General features: G+C 43.5%; 1 protein-coding gene across 2 annotated transcripts in view; it reads right to left on the bottom strand.

Annotated features, from left to right (window-relative positions):
* The window catches only part of SNRNP200 (small nuclear ribonucleoprotein U5 subunit 200), a 1,344,735-nt gene that overhangs the window by 1,136,447 nt on the left and 187,640 nt on the right, over nt 1-20,648 (bottom strand). For both annotated transcript variants that reach the window (XM_044084204.1, XM_044084205.1), the window contains one exon: nt 19,703-19,786. In XM_044084204.1, the coding sequence (XP_043940139.1) occupies nt 19,703-19,786 (84 nt within the window). The remainder of the gene's footprint in view (nt 1-19,702; nt 19,787-20,648) is intronic.

The following is a 20,648-nucleotide window of genomic DNA, read 5'->3' on the forward strand; positions in this document are numbered from 1 at the left end:
TTACAAATTTACCCTTAACCGGACGACCTAATCATTTTAGTAAAAGAGGAAAATACACTCAGGACCCACTTAAAATTCACTATGTCCCTGCTGCAGAGCTTGGGGTTAACTCTCAACCTGAAAGTCCTCCCTCACCCCAACCAAAGACCAAACCTTCTTGGGCTGCAAGATAAGAACAGACCTGATGAATGCCTTCCTTCCACAGGACGCCCTAACCACCCCTAACCAACTCCACTTCCGAACCAACTTCTTCCAGGAGCTACTTCTGGTAAACCACATCTCTGCCAGGCAGTTCCTCCATCTTCTAAGCCTCATGTCAGCTACTCTTCCTACACTACCTCTAGCCAGGCTGCACATGACAAAGTTCCAGTGGTACTTAAAAAAAAAAAAATGTCTGGTCATAACACAATCACCCTCTGAACTTTCAGGTGCCCCTCCTATCCTGCCTAAAGACAGAGCCGAGGTGGTGGATCCAAAAAGTAAACCAGAATCCAGAACTACCTCTGCAACTCACCATGCCAGAGCAATCTATGCACACAGATGCCTTGGATCTAGAGTGGGGGGGGCACTATGAACAGCCTCAAGGTGCAGGGTCAATGGGAGCTCTCTCTTCAGACAAAATATCAACGTGAGGGAGATGACCACTCCCCTTCTAGCCTTTCAAATCTTCCTCCCTCTTATCCAACCAGGCCCCCGCCAAATCTTCACAGACAACACAACTGTGATGTGGTACATCAACAAACGGGGGGGGCAGATCCTATTTACTCTGCACAGTTGCAATACAGGCATGGGAGTTGGCCACACAGTACAATGTCACACTACAGGTGGTCTACATTCCATCCCAAGACAACCATCAAGCTGATGCCCTCAGTAGATCCTTCTCTCAACATCACGAGTGGATGGTACACAGAGATGTGCTCTTAGACTCTGGACACCACTGGGGCATACCACAGATAGAGCTGTTTGCCTCCCCTCAAAACAGACAACTGCAGCTATTCTGCTCCAGAACAGCCTCCCCACTAGGATGGAGAGTGGATGCCTTCTCAATTTCTTGGAAGGGACTGTTCTTTTATGCATTCCCACCCTTCCCACTCATTCAGAAAGTCCTACTGAAAATCCAGAAGGACAAGCCAAAAATCTTGCGGGTAACCCCCTATTAGCCAAGGCAGCATTGATTCCCCCTTTCTTCTATCTCTTGCCAAGGGTAATCACCACAAGCTGCCTCACAAGGTGGACCTGCTCACACAACAGAAGGGATCCCCGATTCATCCACACCTGGAAACATTCAGTCTAACCCTGTGGTTGATAAACTTCTGATCCCATTCAGACACCTGTACTCAGAAGACATGCTATCCATCCTGCAGGAGGCCAGGAAATCCACTACCACAAGTGCCTACATTTCCAAATGGAAAAGGTTCTCCAAATGGTGTCTCCAAAGGTAGCTAGACCCCTTCCAAGCGGATGTATCCCTAGTTCTAGCCTATATATGTGAGCTCCTAAAATCAGAACTTTCATACTCTTCAGTGAAAGTCCACTTATCTGCCATTTTAGTCTGCTTACCTATGACCCCCCCCCCTTTCCAGACTGGAGGTCAAACTTTTCCTGAAGGGGGCTCTCCATGTCAAACCACCAAGGAAACATGTTCCCCTCAGCCCAGGACTTGAACTACGTACTGGAAAAATTCACCATGACTCCCTTTGAACCTGCAAGCTCCGTCTCTCAGCAGATGTGTACCTGGAAGTATGTCCTATTAGTAGCCCTTACTTTGGCTAGTAGTGTCTGAGCTGCAAGCGCTCATGGCATCCCCACCCTACACAATCTTCCACAAAGACAGGGTAACCATTCCCACAAATCCTTCCTTCATGTCCAAACTGGTTAATGAACTGTCCTTCAACCAGTCTCTTCATTTACCCACCTTCTTCCCTTCACCACAAAATGACAGTGAGAGAGTGCTTGATGTCCGCAGACAATTAAGATTTTACCTGGACAAGACCAAGAGCATTAGAAGGTCCAGTCAGCTCTTTGTATCTTTTCACCCCAGAGCCCTGGGGAAAGTTGTTTCCAAACAGACAATATTGTCCGGAATACAAAAAATTACTGCCTTCTGCTACTCCTGTCATGGCAAAGACTTGCCCTACAATGTTAAAGCACATTCTACTACAGCAGTGGACTCTTCAGGGACCTTTCTCAAAGGCCTGGATATGGCCACCATACTAGAGGCAGACACATGGTTCTCTGTACATACTTTTACCAAACATTAAAAATTAGACAACATATCCAGGGCCAGGGCAGGATTTGCTGGGGCCATCCTCCATGGCTTCCTGGAGATTGCTATTTCTTCCTCTACTTTCTCCTCAACATGAACTGTGGTACTCTCCCACAGTGAGAATACTGCAAAATGAGGACAGACGGACATAGATTAGTTGTGTACAACCTTACTATAACTATAGATGTCCCTCTCTTCCATGTTGCAGTATTCTTGCCCTCCCTCCTATCCCCCTTAATCACATTTACCCTCTCTGGATGGCATCTTGCTTGTTCATCTTAGTCTGTTGTCCGAATGGGCAGTCAGTTCTGAGATCTGTGTGTGTGCAGACGTCGCATTTAAGACCCATGGTTTATGGCCCTGTGTGTGACGTCCCACACACCTAGCAGCAACTAGGCTTAAGCTTCTGCATAGCCGCCAGACGTTCAGGTCGCCTGAGGCAGAGGATCCCACAGTGAGAATACTGCAACATGGAAGAAAAGGACATCTATGGTTATGGTAAGGTTTTACACAACTAATCTTTTGACATAATTCCCTGATGCAGTAAAGGTCTTTAATTTACTAGACCATGCTTTTGAGGTGCAGCAAAGAAATACAATTTAAACTGCATTTTCAAACAATCACCACAATGAAATCTGTTTTTTGTTGTCAGAAGTCAGAATCAATCAAGAAAAAACAACAGGAGTTTTTCATATTTAAAAATTTATTTATATTTAAAAAATGATGACAATCAGAACTAAAATGAAAAAATAATGCAGTCAGTAAAACAGAGTTTAGAAAGATAAATAACTAAGTACATTATATACTTCTTCTTTTGGCTTTTCCTGGTTAGGGTTCGCCACAGCGGAACACCTGTCTGCTCATGATTGGCAGTGGAGTTTTATGGTGTCGCGGCGCCCAACCTTCCACAGAAGGCACACACTCACACCTAGGGCCAATTTAGAGTATCCAATCCACCTACAGCATGTCTTTGTGATGTGGGAGGAAACCGGAGCACCCAGTGGAAACCCATGTGACCACAGGGAGGACATGCAGACTCCGCACAGAAGGCACCCCAGCCGAGAATAGAACCAGAGAACCTCTTGCTGTGAGGCAGCAACGCTAACCGCTGCACCACCGTGGCCGCCCCAACTAAGTACATTATATACAAACCAATAAAAGTATGTTTTGCAAGCAAGCTGGTACAAAGGCAGAATTGACGGAGTAAATTAGTTAAAAAGCATTACTTTGTATTAAAAGCACAAATAACAGATTAGCATTATTCAGTTGTGGATGTTAAATGTTATGAAAATGAGAATTATTAAAAAAAAATCTAGGATGCTTTTGTAAATTGATTGCCACTTATTACTATTATAATTGGAGTTAGTCATGAACGTAAAACAGTTATGACATTGCAACACAAGACAATACAGGTGTCAATCACAACAAGAGGATCCAATATCTGTCAGCCTGGGGAGACACGATCATTAAACCACAATGCTTTGCCAGAGATGGTTTGCACTTGTCAATAGTTGGCTTCCGGATACTCGTAAAAACTTTATCTATCCTCATAGTGCCATTTTTAGGCTGTGCTAAGTTGTTAAACCCCACCAACATTAACAAAAATCACTCACGACTACCTAGAAATGCTGCAGCTCAATGCAAGGAGTTTAAATAAACAATTGCACTCCCTGGAAACACTACTCACCCGGGAGAATGCAGACCTATGTGTAGTCATGGAAACATGGTTCAAAACAATGGAAAGCACCCCAGCTATCAAAGGCTACAATTCCTTTCATACATTTCGATGCCCCTCAGCTCAGGATAAAACAAAGGGAAGAAGTGTCTCAGCATTTATAAAGGACAAGTACATTGCTAGACTGGTCCAACATTACCTGCTTGACCTGCTCCATGTGCAACTAACCATAGGTGTGACCCCTATCATATCCTTGCTAGCTACAGATCACCTAACTAGAGTCTGGAAAAAAACGCCTACCAAAACTTACTGGAAACTCTTAACATTCAGCCTAGCACCATACTTATGGGTGACTTCAACTACCCCTCCATAAACTGGGAGACTTATATGTCCCATAACTCATCTGCTCAGAGGTTTTGGGACTCCAACAAAAACACCCTGGAGCAACTAGTTAACTCCCAAGTACAGGTATAAATATCCTAGACCTAGAACTAACATACATGGGGGGATGGTGCTCCAGCCTAAGTAGTAATTCCTCCCTAGCACTCTCATGAAAATGTGACTGCTTTCATGCTGTTGTTTGTCTTTTGTTTTTTTCCCGGTAAGGGGTCGCCACAGAGCAACTCCGGTCCACTAATGATTGGCACTAGATTTTTACGAAATGCTGAGGTGCCAGCTCGATGCCCAACCTTCAACAAAGGCACACCCATTTACACACGCATGTCTTTCGAACACTACCCAACCACAGGGAGGACATGCAGACTCCACACAGAAGGCACTCCCAAGCCAAGCAGAGAATCGAACGGGAGAACCTCTTGCTGTGAGGTAACAACGCTACTGCCGTACCACCATGGCATCGTGACTGCTTTCATGTACTATTTGTAATTTGTTACTGTTTTATAATTTTGGATCTTTTCTTCCTGGGCCTCCACTGAAAATGGACCCAGTCCAGCTGAATTTTCCCGGTTAACAAATGTAAAATAAAAAATAAAATAAAAAAATAGTACGATCTGACCACAAATTGATCTCCTTTAGTATTAGTATTAAGACTAACCTAGAACCCCCATCAAATTCTAAACCTGTTAAGAACTTTGTCAAGACCAATTACCTCAAAGTAAGTGACAGCTTACTAAACTTCCAAGCCCCTTCGAAACCAGATGACAAGAGGCCTACATTGATTTGTACATAAAACCACTGAACAACTACATTCATAGCTGCATAGAGGAGGCAGTATCTGTCCGAGTCAAACCTATGATTGCTGGCAAAAATAAACCACTCAGGTGGACCGTTAAACATAAATAGGCCATTCAACAAAAGAAAAAAAAATCCTCTCCAAAGTCAAGAAGGAACAGACAGAGCAGTGCAAAAAGAAACTCACCAGTCTAAACAAACAAATTAGAGAGCTGATCAAATCTGCCAAAGCATGCTACATAGCAAAGACAGCCTCCCAAGTTTTTTTTTAATTAATTTATTTAACATTTGTAAACTGGGAAAGTCCGACTTGGAACAAAGTCAATTTTCAGAGGAGGCCCAGGGAGAAATGCTCCAGACGCACGTTTTTGTAATTTATGTACTTATTTTACAACAAATGTAAAATAAAATAAAATAAATAAAGATAAATTATGTTTGTAACCTCAGGGGGAACGCTCGGCAATGTGATGAGTGAATCATGAGCAGCATCACTTACACCCAGCCTAAAACTATAGCAAATCTGCTGGCCAACAAGTTCAGTTCAAACTCCACCGCCCACCCATCACCTACAACCACACCCAAAGAAATGCAGACAACAATCCCACTACTGGTTATTATGAGGGAACAGGTTCTTAGTGTGCTTGCCAAAGCCATGGGACCAGACAATATTCCAGGATACTTCTTAAACAGCTTAAAACAGAATTTATCAGGGCTACTAAAACCCTCTAACCACAGCCTCCGGCCGGACTTTGTCCCAGATGAATGGAGGACTGCAACAGTTGTCCCTCTGTACAAGGCAAGCCCATCAACTGATCCAGGGAACTACAGACCTATAAGCTTGACCAGTCTTATCTGCAAGGCCACAGAGAGAGAATCATCATGGATCTGATCAATAACAACATAAGAAATCTTCAAATACTGGACCCAACCCAAATGGGCTTTGTCAAAGGAGGTCTTGCCTACTCAGTCTGGTGGACTTCAAGAAGTCTTGAGTGCTATGGTTGAGGTTAAAACAGTACACACCACTTTATCTAGTCCTGGTTAAAGCATCTGACAATCTCCCACTCAGGGATCATAGATAAACTTATAAGTTAGGCATAAAACCCTACATTGACAGATGGACAGCAAGCTGGCTCATGGACAGGACACATGTTGTCTGGATAAGGAAATCTACTTCCGATAGGAAACCTGCTACTAGCGGTGTCCCACAGGATGTGGTGTTGGAACCACTCCTGTTTGGTATATACTTCTCTGAAGTGAAGGCCAGTGTTGGGGGTCCCTGGCTCACAAAGTCTGCCAAGGAATGTAAGCTAGCAGCAATCAATGAATCCACAAATAATGCTGACATCCTACAAACAAGCCTATAATGACAAGACTGATGCCAAAACCATGGCCTGAGACTAAATGCTAAAAAAAAATGTGTTATCATACCCTTTGGTACATCAGACATCCCTACAAATTATAATATTGATAGCACACCCCTAAAAAGTAGAAGCAGTGGTGACGGACCTAGGAACACAGATAAGATAGATAACCTAAACTTTGACCACCAGGTAGTTACGGTAGTGAAGAAATCCTTCTGTGTGGCTCAACTTAAGGAAAGGCATGGCATCAAGTTCAAAGGAAGTCTTAGTGTAATTGTACTCGGCCCTCATCAGGCCCATAAGAGAACAGCTGGGTTTTAGAACATCATGGGATATATCCACAGTTTCCTTCCAAACAATGTTCCCAACCAGGCCATTTACTCACACTGCTTAGTCTAAAAATACCACAGCAGCCCAAAGGAAAGGTTCACTGCTGCATTTATTTACTATCCTAATTAATGTACTCACTTTGTACCAATAGCTATAGTAAGAATTAATGTAACATTAACAATTCCCTCAGGAATGGGTTCTGTTAAGTAGAAGATTGATGTGTTGACAATAAAAGGTTCTGATGAAATTCACTGTAACTGTACTGAATAAAAGCGCTTGATTTTTTTAAAGTAATTTCTGTGTATATGCAGTCCACTGGTATTACATTTATTCTGCAGTAACCACACTGAAATCTAAACAGAGAATTTACTGAGTAGGTTTGTTTATTGTGCAGACATTTTCACCTTAAAATTATTCCAAAGAAAATTTCACAACTTAATCTCTCTGGTTGTGCTTACCTGCACTACTCCAGTGTGCACTGACTGGCTCTCGCTATTGCATACATTGTAGTCTACTTAACTCCCCTCTCCTGCCAACACCCCAACCACCCCTGAATCATTCAATTAATCTCACAACTCAAAAGGACTAAAAGTACAGTTTTGTACCTACCATAAATGTAGATGTTCGAGTGCTAATACAGCTGCAGTCATAACAGATGGGTTTTCCTGCCATCAGGCGGGTCCTCGGTCGGCCGAATTCCAAAGTCTAGGTCCGGCATCGGATGTAGTCGTTTCTTCCCTGACGTCAGTGCGACAGGGTTATAAAAGAACCAGCCGACGCCATTTTCTTCAGCTTTTCTTACCCCAGATGTCAGGTGCCCCCAGAAAGAAGGCAATACATAAATTTATGTAATAATGAAATGCAATATAATCAAAAAACAATAGTTGCAAGCAAATACACCATAAAAAAATACCCCAATCAGGTTGTATGAGGAGGTGTTAGTCATTAGGCCTGTCCCAAGAGGGGAAGGAGGGCGGGAAACCTGGACTGCAGCTGTATTAGCACTCGAACATCTACATTTATGGTAGGTACAAAACTGTACTATGTTCATCATGCATACAGCTGCAGTCATAACAGATGGGTAGAATCCCAAAGCTAAAAAAGGGGTGGTAGGCACTAGGTGGAACTAGGAGGAGCTAGGAAGACTGCAGTGGCAAAGCCTGCTCTAGATTTGGAGTATAATGGTAGGTGATAGTGCTTGGAGAAAGTATGTACAGAACTCCAAGTGGCAGCTTCCAAAATATCTTTGGAAGGAACCCCCCTGAGGAAAGCTGAAGAGGTAGCTGTGGCCCTTGTGGAGTGAGATCTGATGCCTGCAGGTACAGTCTTACCATGAAAAGAGTAACAAAAGCGTATGCAGTGGGCTATCCATTTTGAGATTGTCTGTTTGGAAATAGGCTTCCCTTGAGCTCCCGTAGCATAGGACACAAAGAGTTGCTCTGATTTTCTGAAAGGCTTTGTTCTGTCCAAATAATAACATAGCTGCCTGTGAATGTCCAAGGAATGTAGTAGTCTCTCCCCTTTGTTTTGAGGATTAGGGTAAAAGGTAGGTAAGTGGATAGCCTGATTCAAGGCTACCCTGGATACTACCTTTGGCATAAAGGAAGGATTGGTTCATAAGGAAAGTCCGTCCTGATGGAAAATGATGAAAGGCTGCACAGCCATGAGGGCTTGTAGTTCCGAAACCCTGCAAGCTGAGGTGATAGCCAGCAGGAAGGCTGTTTTCCAGGACAAATATTGCAGTTCTGTTGAAGCAGCTGGCTCAAAAGGAGGCAAGGTCAGTTTTTCTAGAATGAAATTGAGGTCCCAAGCAGGTACTGATTGTTTCCTTGGGGGTTTTATATTCTTAGCCCCTCTGAGGAATTGTCTTAAGAGGGGGTGAGAGAATAAAGGAGGATCAGTGTTGTATTCTGCAGAAATGGCTGAGGCATGGATTTTGATGGAGGAGAATGAAAGTCCACTGCTTAACAACTCAGCTAGGTACTGTAATATTTGAGGTAAATTCAGTCTTCCAGGATTCTGGCCCTTTTTCTCATTCCAGGCACAAAACAGTTTCCATTTTGCGGAGTAGGCTTTTCTAGTAGAAGGTCTTCTGGCCTCCAAGATGACATCCTGCACCTCCTTGGAGAGTAGGGTCTGTTGTGATTTTAAGGAATCTTCCATGCGGCTAGATTGAGTGTTTTCAGCTGACTGTGAAGAGTTTTGAAGTTGTGCTGAGTCAGTAGAAGAGGCATTAGAGGCAGGATCCATGGTGGGGAATGCGTCAGGCTCCTCAGGAGTGGGTACCAGTGTTGTCTTGGCCAGTCTGGAGCAATAAGAATCATCTTTAGTCTGTCTGCTCTGGTTTTTAATAGAACTTTGGGCAGCACAGGAAGAGGTAGAAAGGCACAAACTGTCATTGTTGTCCAACTGAAAGAGTGCGTCCACTTTCCAGGCCTGTGGATGAAAGGTCCTTGAGCAGAATTTTGCCAATTGGTGATTTCTGTGGGAGGCAAAGAGATCTATGTCTGGCCTTCCCCATGCTTGAATTATCTTTGTAAAAACTTGAGGATGCAACTTCCATTCATGTGGGTCTGTCATATTTCTGCTTAGGTTGTCTGCCAGTGTGTTTTCCTTGCCTGGCAGGTACTGTGCTTGAAGTTTGATTTGTAATTCCAGAGCCATGTTCCAAAGAGACATGGCTAGCCTGCATAGGGGGTATGAATGGGTTCCTCCCTGTTTGTTTATGTACCACATTACTGTGGTGTTGTCTGTCCTTATCAATAGCTGGCCTGGATGCAGTAGGTCTTTGAAAGCTATAATAGCATTTATTACTGCTAACATTTCCTTTTGATTGATGTATAGGTGCTTTTCTTTTTGGGACCATATGCCCTGAATGCACCGATCTGTCATGTGCGACCCCCCAGGCGTAGTCAGAGGAGTCTGTTGTGATGACTTGATTTGCTTGAGGCTTGCAGAATGGGAGACCTGTGTTTCTTTGGCATGCTTGAGCCCACCACAGAAATTCCTTTTGAAGACATGGAATCAGTGGTATTATTGTTTCCAAACTGTGGCTGTGTTGAGACCATAGTTTTTTAGGTACCATTGAAGTTTCCTCATATGCAGCTTTGCACATGGGATTAGTAGGATGCAAGATGCCGTGAATCCCAGAGCCTGCAGGATTTTCCTTGCAGTCAGCCTGGTGAAAGTTGCCAGTTTTCTGAAGTATTGAGTTAGTTGCCCTTGTTTCTCTGGCGTGAGGTAGGCCATCTGGGTGTTGGTATCCAAGCTGGCACCCAGGAAAATTATTGTTTGAGAGGGTATTAGCCTTGATTTCTTTTTGCTGACTGTGTATCCCAGAGAATTCAACAACATTATTACAAATGCCAGATGTTTCAGAAGTATGTGCTTGCTGTCCACTTGGATCAGGCAGTCGTCCAAATATGGCTATATTTGTATCCCTTGAAGTCTGCAGTAGGCAATTACTGATGCCAGGCATTTCGTGAACACTCTGGGTGCAGTAGATAAGCCAAAGGGCAATGCAGAGAATTGATAATGTGTTGAACCTGTAAGAAATCTGAGGTATCTTCTGCAATCTTGTCTGATTGGGACATGCAGGTATGCCTCCTTGAGGTCCAATGTTACCAGCCAAGACTCCTTGCCCAGCATGGGAAGAAGCTGCTGTAATGTGAGCATCTTGAATTTTGGCACGAGTAAAAATGTGTTTAGGATGGATAGGTCCAAAATAGGTCTCCAATCTTTGCCCTTCCTTGGTACCAGGAATAGTCTGGAATAAAAACCTTGACCCTGTTCTTGTGAAGGTACCTCTTGAATAGCTATTCATGTCCATGAGATCTGAAATTTGTTTTTGTGCCTCCGCCCTTTGATTGTGGGGTAGGTTTGGCATGCCTCTCATTTTTGGAAGGGTGTGAAAGTGGAATCTGTAGCCTCTGTCTATAATGTCCAGGATCCATTTGTCTTTGGTGACAATATGCCAATTTTTCGAAAATAATGCCAGTTTTCCGCCTAAAGGTGCTGCCATTTGAGCCTTGCTTGGCATGCAAAGGGGAAAGTCATTGGTTCTGCTTTCTGAATGGCTGTGAACTATCCTCACCACCTCTTTGAGTAGGTGCTTGCCATTGTCTGCCTCTAAACGATCCTTGAGATTGTCCTCTACACCCCTTGGGCGTCTGTATCTACCTCTTTGGGGTCTGACCGTGGCTGGAAAGGACCAATTTTTTGAAGGCCAATTTCTACTGAAACGTGGAGGTCGTACCTGTAGGAAATCTTTCACTGTTTGCATTGATTTTGCCTTTTCCTCCATTTTCTTTAATACCTCCTCAGCTTTAACACCAAACAATACATCTTTTTGCAGAGGTGCATCTAGTAATTTAGCTTTGACATGATCTGGTAAGGTTTGCTCTTTGAGCCAAGCATGTCTACGTATGACTGATCCTGTAATAGCAGCTCTACACGAGGCCTCTAAAGCATCAAAACCACATTGCAAGGTATGTTTACCCACTTGTTCTGCACTATGTAACAAATCCTGCAACTCCTTCAAGTCTGGTTGTTCAGGTTGTAACATTTTGTTTTTCAACTGTGATAACAGAAACTGTTGGTACTTTAACATATGGAACTGACAGTTTAATGCCCTCATGGTTAAGGTGGCCGAGGTGTATACCTTTTCCCCCCACCTTTCTAGAGCTTTGGAATCTCTCTCTGAAGGTAATGGACTTTTAGCAGTGGAGGCCTTAATTCCCTTGGGACCCTGTGAAATAGTTTTTGGGTCAGCCGCATGGCTTTTGTATAGGAATTGGTGTGAATCAGGAGCCCGGTAATACCCGTCAGGCTTGACTGGAGCTGGAGGTAAAGAATCTGGGTTAAGGCAGGCCTCCGAATACACATCATCTAGTATGTCTAAGACAGGAGGTATAGCCAGAGGCCTGTGCTGAGGGAGCAAGAGGAAATCCCTAAGCCTTTTCTTAGAGTCTGAGTACTCTTGGCCTTCCCAGTGGGAGTGTTCCCTCAAGGTTATGTAAGGTTTCCCCAGGAGAGTAATCCTCGGGGGGGGGGGGGGGGAGACAGAGGGAATGGACTCCTCTGCATCAGAATCTTCAAGAGAGGAGTATGAATGTTCCTGGTCTTCAGAATGTTCTGAAATAATGGAGGCCTGGTCTGAGGAAGGGGATTCTTCCTCTACTCTGGGCCTTTTGTCCGGGGGGGGGGGGGGGGGTTGAGAACCCCTGATAAGAGTAATTAAATCCTCAGCCATTTTGAACATCTGCTTTTTAGGCATGGGGCCTTGAGAGGGGCCCTGTGGAGCTTGTCTTTTAGTATGCATGGCTGCTTTAGACTTAGTGAAAGCCTTGATGGAAAAAGAAGAGGAAGGCCTGAAGACATCTTGAGAGGTGGCAGGCCTGTCTAAACTCTGAGTTTCACCGTCAAGAGTGGCTTCGGTATCTGTAGTCGGGGTGTGGGCCGAAGAGCCTGCGACCTCGGGCACAGAAGACACCGCCAATGAAGTGTCATGAGTAGTTGGGGGCTGCGTAGGCGCCTCGCTGAGAAACGGACCACCTGTAGTCGGTTTTGGCGTGGTGTCGGTAGAAGTCGCGGACCTCGTATGTCGGTCCTTATCTTTGCGTCTTTTACTCAAAACTGGAGTCGGAGTATCCGACGACATAATGTAATTAAAAAGTCAAACAAAACACACACTCCAGTGAATATATATAAGGTTTAGGTTCTTCTTTCGTTCCTCTGTAGCAGTAAAAATCAACTCACACATTGAATTGTGTGTGCATGGTGCGATAAATAAACCATAACACACACAAATAAAAACTCACCACAAACGACAAACAGTAACAAAATTGACAGACAGTCATGCAAAGGACAGATAAATAAAAAGGATGTCCTAGAAAGAAATACTTATAAAATGAAAACCTGATAACCGAAATCCTGAAAACCCCCCCAACACAATCTACTCTGACATTATATAAAACAATAAACATAACTTCCAAGTAACAAACACAACAAATGATCTTGTATAGTATTATCCAACTAGCATCAAAAAAATATGCTCTGATGAGACAGTGTCGTAAGTAAACACATAGAATGGCCGAGATATTGTTTTGTATATATAGTCACATAGTCATAAAAAAAAACAGAAGAATAAGAGCTGAATAACAAAAGAACAACACGCTGACTTTGTAGCTAAATAGTGCAACTATACACCAAAAAAAATATATACAAAAACCACTAACATTGTACATTGATATAACCTGAACCTAGGCGTTTGTGACAAAAAATTAAGGGTAGATGAGCTGCTCACTTCGGTATCTCTGCAGCTAGCTCTAGCAAAAGCAATTATCATTGTCTCCCTCTCTTACTACATCCACAACACTTCTTGTGCCAAAAGGGTGAAGAAATGTGTTCACATGTCTGTTCCCATGTCTGGCCACATCATTGGTATCATCTGGTAGCGATGACCGGAGTCTCATCTCACTCTCTCTCAGCTCATCCTCCCCTACATAGAAGGCTGTACATAGAGAACGTATAGAGAACCACCACATTTCTGGTGTTACAACAGCATATTGATTAGGTTGGAACGTAATGTCCGTGCATGTGGGATGGGATGGTATTTGTGTGTCCTAGATGCTATTGCACAACCTCCAAGGGCCAGTTTGTTAGGGCCTCTAGTATTAGTCACATGTTGATCATTTACACAGCAAAATAAGGTTGCTACTGTTCTTATAACAGAACCGCCCCCTGACACCTATAATATCCCTGCCTTTAGTCAAATGCGACTCTACCAAGGATGATGTAGCCGCTGGGATGATTAAAACCAAGGAAGTCATACATTCTTTCTCTTCTTTTCGACATTTCTTTCTTCCCAATAGGGTCAGACTTGTTAATTCTCGTTGATGATCCTCTAACGGTAAAAAATATCTTAATAGCAGTTTTTTCACATAATCAAAGCATTTATATATATTAAGGTCACTCCACTGTTTAAGTAGAGATGGATGAGTCCCCATACGTGAGGCATGCAGAAACCCGCATGCCTCTGGGAGATGTAACTGCCCATAGATACTGTGTATATGATACAAGTTATTCTTCCAAAATTTTAATTGTTCATGGAATCATTAAATTCTCACCAGTTTCTGCAGATTGGGCACAGCCCGATGCTTCCTTGAAATCCAAAGACAATAAAGGGTTAGACTCTTGTACAAACCTAAATAGAAGTAGCGCAGGTGGTATTGGGTGTCCATGAGGGAGCGGAGAGTTGTAAACAAAAAGCACAAAAAATCAAAATCAAAAAAAAAAAAAACTCTCTCAGAAGGTGCCTCTCACCAAAAAAAAAAAAAAAAAGTAAAAAAAAAGTAGTAGAGGCACCAACCCTGAAATCAAATCTTCACAGTAAAAAATCCACCCATTAGGCAGCGATAAAAGTCCAAATAACACTTAATGTATATGAAATGTAATTAAACTTTTTGCCAAAATAGTGTTGGGCGAACTCCGCCCGACGCTTAACAGTGCGTCTGTTGAATGTAGCACAAAAAAGTCAGGCCGAGACGTCGTGGTCTGGGCCTAAGCAAGGAATGCAGAGGGAATGAAAATCCTTATGCGGTATTTGCTTCCCACATGAAATGCAATTATTAACTTTGTCTGACATCGGTCTGAGGCAAGAAAAGTTTCCCCAACGGGGTACTTAGCTTTCAAGAATCTCAGGAGCTGGCCGACCGGCACTTGCGAACTGCTTCTGCTTCGGGCACCGCGCGGCAAGAAAGACTGGAGAAAATGGAGTCGGCTGGTTCTTTTATACCCCTGTCGCACTGACGTCAGGGAAGAAGCGACTACATCCGACGCTGGACCTAGACTTTGGAATTCGGCCGACCGAGGATCCGCCTGACGGCAGGAAAACCCATCTGTTATGACTGCAGCTGTATGCACGATGAACATCTTCAAATATATTTACTTATTTGACATTTGTTGACCGAGAATGTCTGATTGAGCTTGTGCGCTTTTTCAGCCAAGGCCCAGAGAGAAAAACTCCACAAAGTATACATATACCATAAAAATGTTTACAAACAGTACAGTATACCAGAGGAATATAAACATGCATTATAATGCTTGGATTCCCACTTGCAGTACGAAAGTTTAAAAGGTGTTATTTACAAAAAAGGCAATAAAACAATATGTTAAAGTCATTCATGCATCACCAACACATAAGGAATTCCCCATTTAGAGGGGAAGTAATAACAATTAACGAAGAGTTTCGAGTACAGAAAGTATTGTACATCAAATCTTAGCTCTTACAGGTAACAGCATGTACACATCAGTAATCAAAAGAGGGGAAGCTGACTGAGAGCAAGTGGTAGAAAAAGGCCAAGTGTCAAAAGAAAAAAAAAGGGGGGTGGCTATGGGTAAAAGAAAGAAAGAGTTTTTTTTAATTTATAAGTAAGAGAGGAGAGGAGAGTAGCAGTACTTAGAATCAAGTGAAATCTGAGAGAGGGGAGTAAGCCAAGTGGGAAAAGAAGGGAGGGGAGGTAAATATGTGTAATGGAGAAATAATATCACGAATGGAGTAAAGCCACCAATGAAGTTCTTTTTTGCAAGATTCCATTATCAATACTTTGTGGGACATAGGCAGTTCCTGCATCGACCACTGAGTGGACAGTAACCACTGGAGAATTCTCATGTGCAGACGTGCTTATGGGATCAACGTTATTGCTGCTGCGATGGTCCCCAAGACTTTCCTTGCTTGTGCTTTTTTCTTTATAAGATTTAAAACCTGACATCATAGAACTAGCACTCTTTCTGGAGAAAGTTTGGCCATCATCCTGATTGTATCCAATTCTACTCCTATAAAAACGACACGCTGAGAAGGCAGCAATACAGATTTCATGTAGATTTTTGTGATTGCTAGGTGACAGCAAGGTGGTGCTTTGCACTTTTATTAGTAGATACAAAGTAGTGGCGGTTAGGAATCAGTCGTCCAAATATGGAAACACCCAGAATCCAAGGCGCCTCAAATGAGCCGTGACTACTGCCATTTATTTGGTGAGCACTGGGAGCTGTCGTGTGGCCAAATGGCAGAGGTCAAAACTGGTAGTGTCTGGCTCCCAGCCGAAAGCACAGGTGTCTCCTGGATCGCCTGTTCATTCTTATGTGGTGGTACGTGTCCTGGAGGTCTATCAAGCACATCCAATCATCTTGTCCCAGAAAAGGGAGTACTGACTGCAGTGCTACCATCTGGAACTTGGACTTTCTTACAGATTTGTTTAGGCTGCTGAGATCCAGAATTGGTCCCCAGTCCCCTGTTTTCTTTGAAACTAAAAAGAATCTTCAGCAAATTCCAGATCCTATTTGGTCTGCGAGGACCTGTTTGGATGAGACTCTTGTCTAGCAACTTTTGAATTTCTAACGTTGCCTGTTCCCTTTGACTGGGTGGAATGTCTGGGATGTTTTTTATGTTTGGGACAGGGAAGGAAAAAAGTATGGAGTAACGTTTGGATACAATGCCTTGTACCCACTTGTCTTGTTATTGTTAGCCAAGCTTCTGGGTACAAAGATAAGCAGCACTGTAATCTACCGAAGTGTGTCAGACAATTCAGCGATCTAAGAGCAAAACTAACTGAAGAAAAAATGCGCTTTCCATATCTGTCCATCGTGTGATACTCCTTGTTAAGTGGATGGACAGAAGAAGATGTCTCAGAGTTCCTTCTTGGTGGCTGCGACCACCACCATAGTATCTACTGAGACTTCCTTAGTTAAAAGTTTTTGTCTGGGGGGGGGGGTGATGAACTTATTTGGCCTCCGAAGAACAGGTTTCTCTGAATCTAGAGACTCCCACGCCTTTCAAGAAACCAATTCCAGAAGTTCATCGAAAGGTGGAGACACCCAAGTGGAGAAAGGGTGAACTCTAAAGGCCTTCAGGTACACTGACTCCGCTACTGAAGAGTTGGTGGACTTTCAGCCACCTCCCTGTTCAAGCATTTCTAAGATGTCTCCAAAGGAGACGTCATCAGCAAGTGACCGTGGGGACCCTTCCGCTTCATTGAGGTCTATATCCGAAATGACCGACTCCTCTGGGGAGTCTAAATGCTTCCTCTTACATAACCTCTTCTGAAGGACCTCTTCAGAAGGGCACCCTGGAGAGGTTTCAGAAGAATGGGGGGCACCCTGTGGGGCGTTCTGAGGCCTATGATCTCTGTGTCCCTGTGGATGCATGAGTACAGAGGCAGTCACCACTGCCTTTGGGGGAAGAATGTACAGAGATGACGAGATGGCACTCTTCATCACTTGAAAAGCCCCCTGTCCCTGCTCCGAGGAAATCCCTGGATCTGCAGAACCAGAAGGAATCCCCAGAATTAAGGAGGATGGCTCCGAGGCTGTGGTAGGAGCCGAACTCACCCGAGCCGATGCCCCAAGAGGCAAGTTCGGATCAGACAACTGTCTGATCCAACTCACCTCCCTGGACCCGACCGGAGAGAGTTGGCTCCTAATCTCAAGCTCCAGTGGAGCAGAGGATGTCTGAGCAATGATCAGATCTGAAGATCCCATAATAGGTCTCTGTTCTGATGGTTCCATCAATATCAGCTCCAGACATTCAGGCTCCAAGGTCAGAGGTCGGGTTGGAGGAAGAATCGAAGCAGAAGGGGAAGATATAAAACCCTTGGGGTTGGATCCAATAACAGCTTGGCCAGCACAGAGTTCCTTAATAGCCTCTGTACCACTCAATCCACGTCAGCGTCAGACGTGCTCCTGGAAGACTGAGTGAAGGGGGCTGGTGACTTGAAAGGCTGGAGCAAAGGTGATCTAAGAGCAGGAGAGAATGGTTCCAAGACAGTGGACTGGCTCTACAACTCGAACTCCACCGTCACCGAGACTGATGGTACCGGAGCAGTAGATTTCTTGGATCCAACAGCCTTAGGATCCAGAGTGGATAGTTTTGTAATCTTTTTGGAAGGCTCCGATGGAGCACTGGAAGAGGAATATCTCTTCCCAGACTTGTATGATCTTGAGGAAGGAGACTGGTCAAACTTTGAACAACCTGGACCTGCTTGTATTCCTTCCGAGAAGGGTTTTTTAAGAGACCTCTTAGTATTAATTTGTTTTTCCTCTCCAGAACAGCCCTGTGATTGAAGAAGTGACAAATTGAACAAGACTCCTGGAGTTGGACAGCTCCTAGGCAATACACACAAACAGCATTGTCTATCAGTTAGGGACATCATCTGTCCACAATTCTCACATTTTTTTAAACCAGAGGTTTTCGAATATTTAGAGGACATTGTAAACAAGGAAGAACTAGAAGAGATTTTTTTAAACTACAACAGCAATGACAACAGCAACTACAAAAGTAATTAGACAATCGATAACTGTAAAAGAAAGGAAAAAGGGGATGGGCACAGCCCCTATAACTTAAAGGGGCTATGCCCAGAAGAGTGAAAGAAGGGGAAGCCCTATAACTTAACACAGGCCAAGGGTAAAGCAGCACTCTAACGTAAACAAACTGACATTTAAACACGTTTAGAGAAAACAAAGTTAAGAAGAGCCCTCTAACTAAAACAGGCTGCTTAAGTAGAGGCTGGGATAGGGAAAAAAAGGCCTAGTGGAAAAAGACGGCCAACAGCACAAAAATCAGCAGAACAAAGTGGAAATAACCACAACTAACACCAAACTAGTTATATCTAGAGTAAGAATAATTAAGGAGAGACAATTTCCAACAATAGTAGGGTGGTGCAGCGGTTAGCGTTGCTGCCTCACAGCAAGAGGTTCTCCGGTTTGATCCTCGGCTGGGATGCCTTCTGTGTGGAGTCTGCATGTCCTCCCTGTGACTGCATGGGTTTCCTCCGGGTACTCCGGTTTCCTCCCACATCCCAAAGGCATGCTGTAGGTGGACTGGACACACTAAACTGGCCCTAGGTGTGAGTGTGCATGTGTGTGCCTTCTGTGAAAGGTTGGGCGCCGGGCTGGCAATTCCACACCATAAACCTCCACTGCCAATCATGAGCGGACAGGTGATCCACTGTGGCGACCCCTAACCAGGAAAAGTCGAAAGAAGTAGTAGTAGTGGTAATAATCAATACTATACTTAGCCAGAGCCAGTATAAACGAGCACCCAATCTTGTTTAACAGCAAACAAGATATGGGGAGCTTTCCTAGTGCATGCTGGGATAGGGTTTAGCCACGAGCTAGTGGAAGACCTCGAGCTTATATATAAGACCAAGTCGGATCAGAGAATTGGATCCAAACCCATCCTGGTAACAATGAAGGCGAGACAGGACAACAACACATTAGCTGTGTAAATGTTTAGGTGCAAGCCAAAAAGTCAATGACTTGGTCACTAAGCAGCTGCAATCCACAAAAAAGAACAGAAAGACTAGGACAGAAAAAGATCAAAATCAACCACAAGCACCAAGGCTTTATATCTGGGCTGTCCTATGACAATAGTTTGATGTAAAACAGCATACAAAGTGAACCAAAGACACTCTAAATGAGAGCCAACACACTTCTAATGAGTGAAAGGAGGAGTTAAAAGCAGTACCAGCAGGAAACCTGACTGAACATGAGAAAGCAGCAGCTCAAGTAAGGTAGGAAATAGTGTGGCACATAGCTGAAACTTCTCAGAACATCAACAAATAACAGCAGGCTTACTAACATGTATACTTTGACAGAAACCTTGGTAAGTAGTGCAGCTGTTGGAAAATAATGCAGCTAATGTATTGTCACTATCACAGTAAGTACTGCTAACAGCAAAGCACACACAACAGAGTAGCTTGGACAGTGGTGGAGCAGGGACTTGTGTTAATGTACTAAAGTGCCCCTGGTATACACACAGATGACAACAGAATGCTTCCAATACCTGAAGGTTACAAAAAGGGGAAAAAAATAAATACTCACCTCTCCCTCTTGAGTCATATTCATGGCTTCCAGGTCAACTTCCACTCGAGACTGACGCATTTGAGCCCTTATTGAACGCTTATCCTGTAAGGGAAAAGCAAAATGCTGGTAAGTGTTGAATACTAGTCAAATCATGAAAACTCGAGTGTTAAGGTTTCATACTGCTAGTCTGTAAAGGAAATTATTTTTCCATTCATTGAGTTAGCATACTCCACTTCACTCAAGTATGCAAGGCCAGCAATTTCCAAGAAGAATGACACTGCCTGTAACCTAGCAGATAGTACCATTCAAGAAAGCCTGAATGTTCAAAATTGTGTACATGGATGGTGGCACCTTAAAACAAAGACAAAAGCATCACTTTACATCATGATGATATTGCAGTGTCAAACAGCTAGAGGGCAGAGGATGTAAGATTACTGCACATTTCCCAAAGGAGCCCTGACTTACACATATGCAGTGCTGGAAAATTGCCATAAAAAGACCATACTAAGTCACTAATCAATGATAGTGAAAAAATTTAATTTTACATGACTAACTCAATGCCAAAGAATCTTCTTAATCACTTTAATGCACAAAACCACATGGAAATGTGAAGTCATGGCACAAAGGCAAACAATGTTTGGACAAATCAAACAAGAACAGTAAAAAACAGAACTGTGTAGGCTCAGGAAAAAAGTAACAAATAAAGCTCCCAAATTCTGCATAAAACAAGTGGCAGAAAGTACTGCCTTCTATTAGTCTTGCATCAACCCCACAGAAACATTTGCTTATTCCTGCACGGACGATTGATATGCACTCTGCACACAAATAACAGGCTTCTCTGTCTACTCTACAGCCGAATGGCGATCACAACCCATAACACCCAGCTCTTACAACCACTCCACCAATAACAGGAATTCTATACGTTGACAAAGGAGCAGAAAATGCATGAACAGAGCAATACATG

This window comes from Protopterus annectens, chromosome 9.part0 (assembly GCF_019279795.1).
Source record: "Protopterus annectens isolate FY-2018-M chromosome 9.part0, PAN1.0, whole genome shotgun sequence".
Classification (NCBI taxonomy): Eukaryota; Metazoa; Chordata; order Ceratodontiformes; family Protopteridae; genus Protopterus; species Protopterus annectens.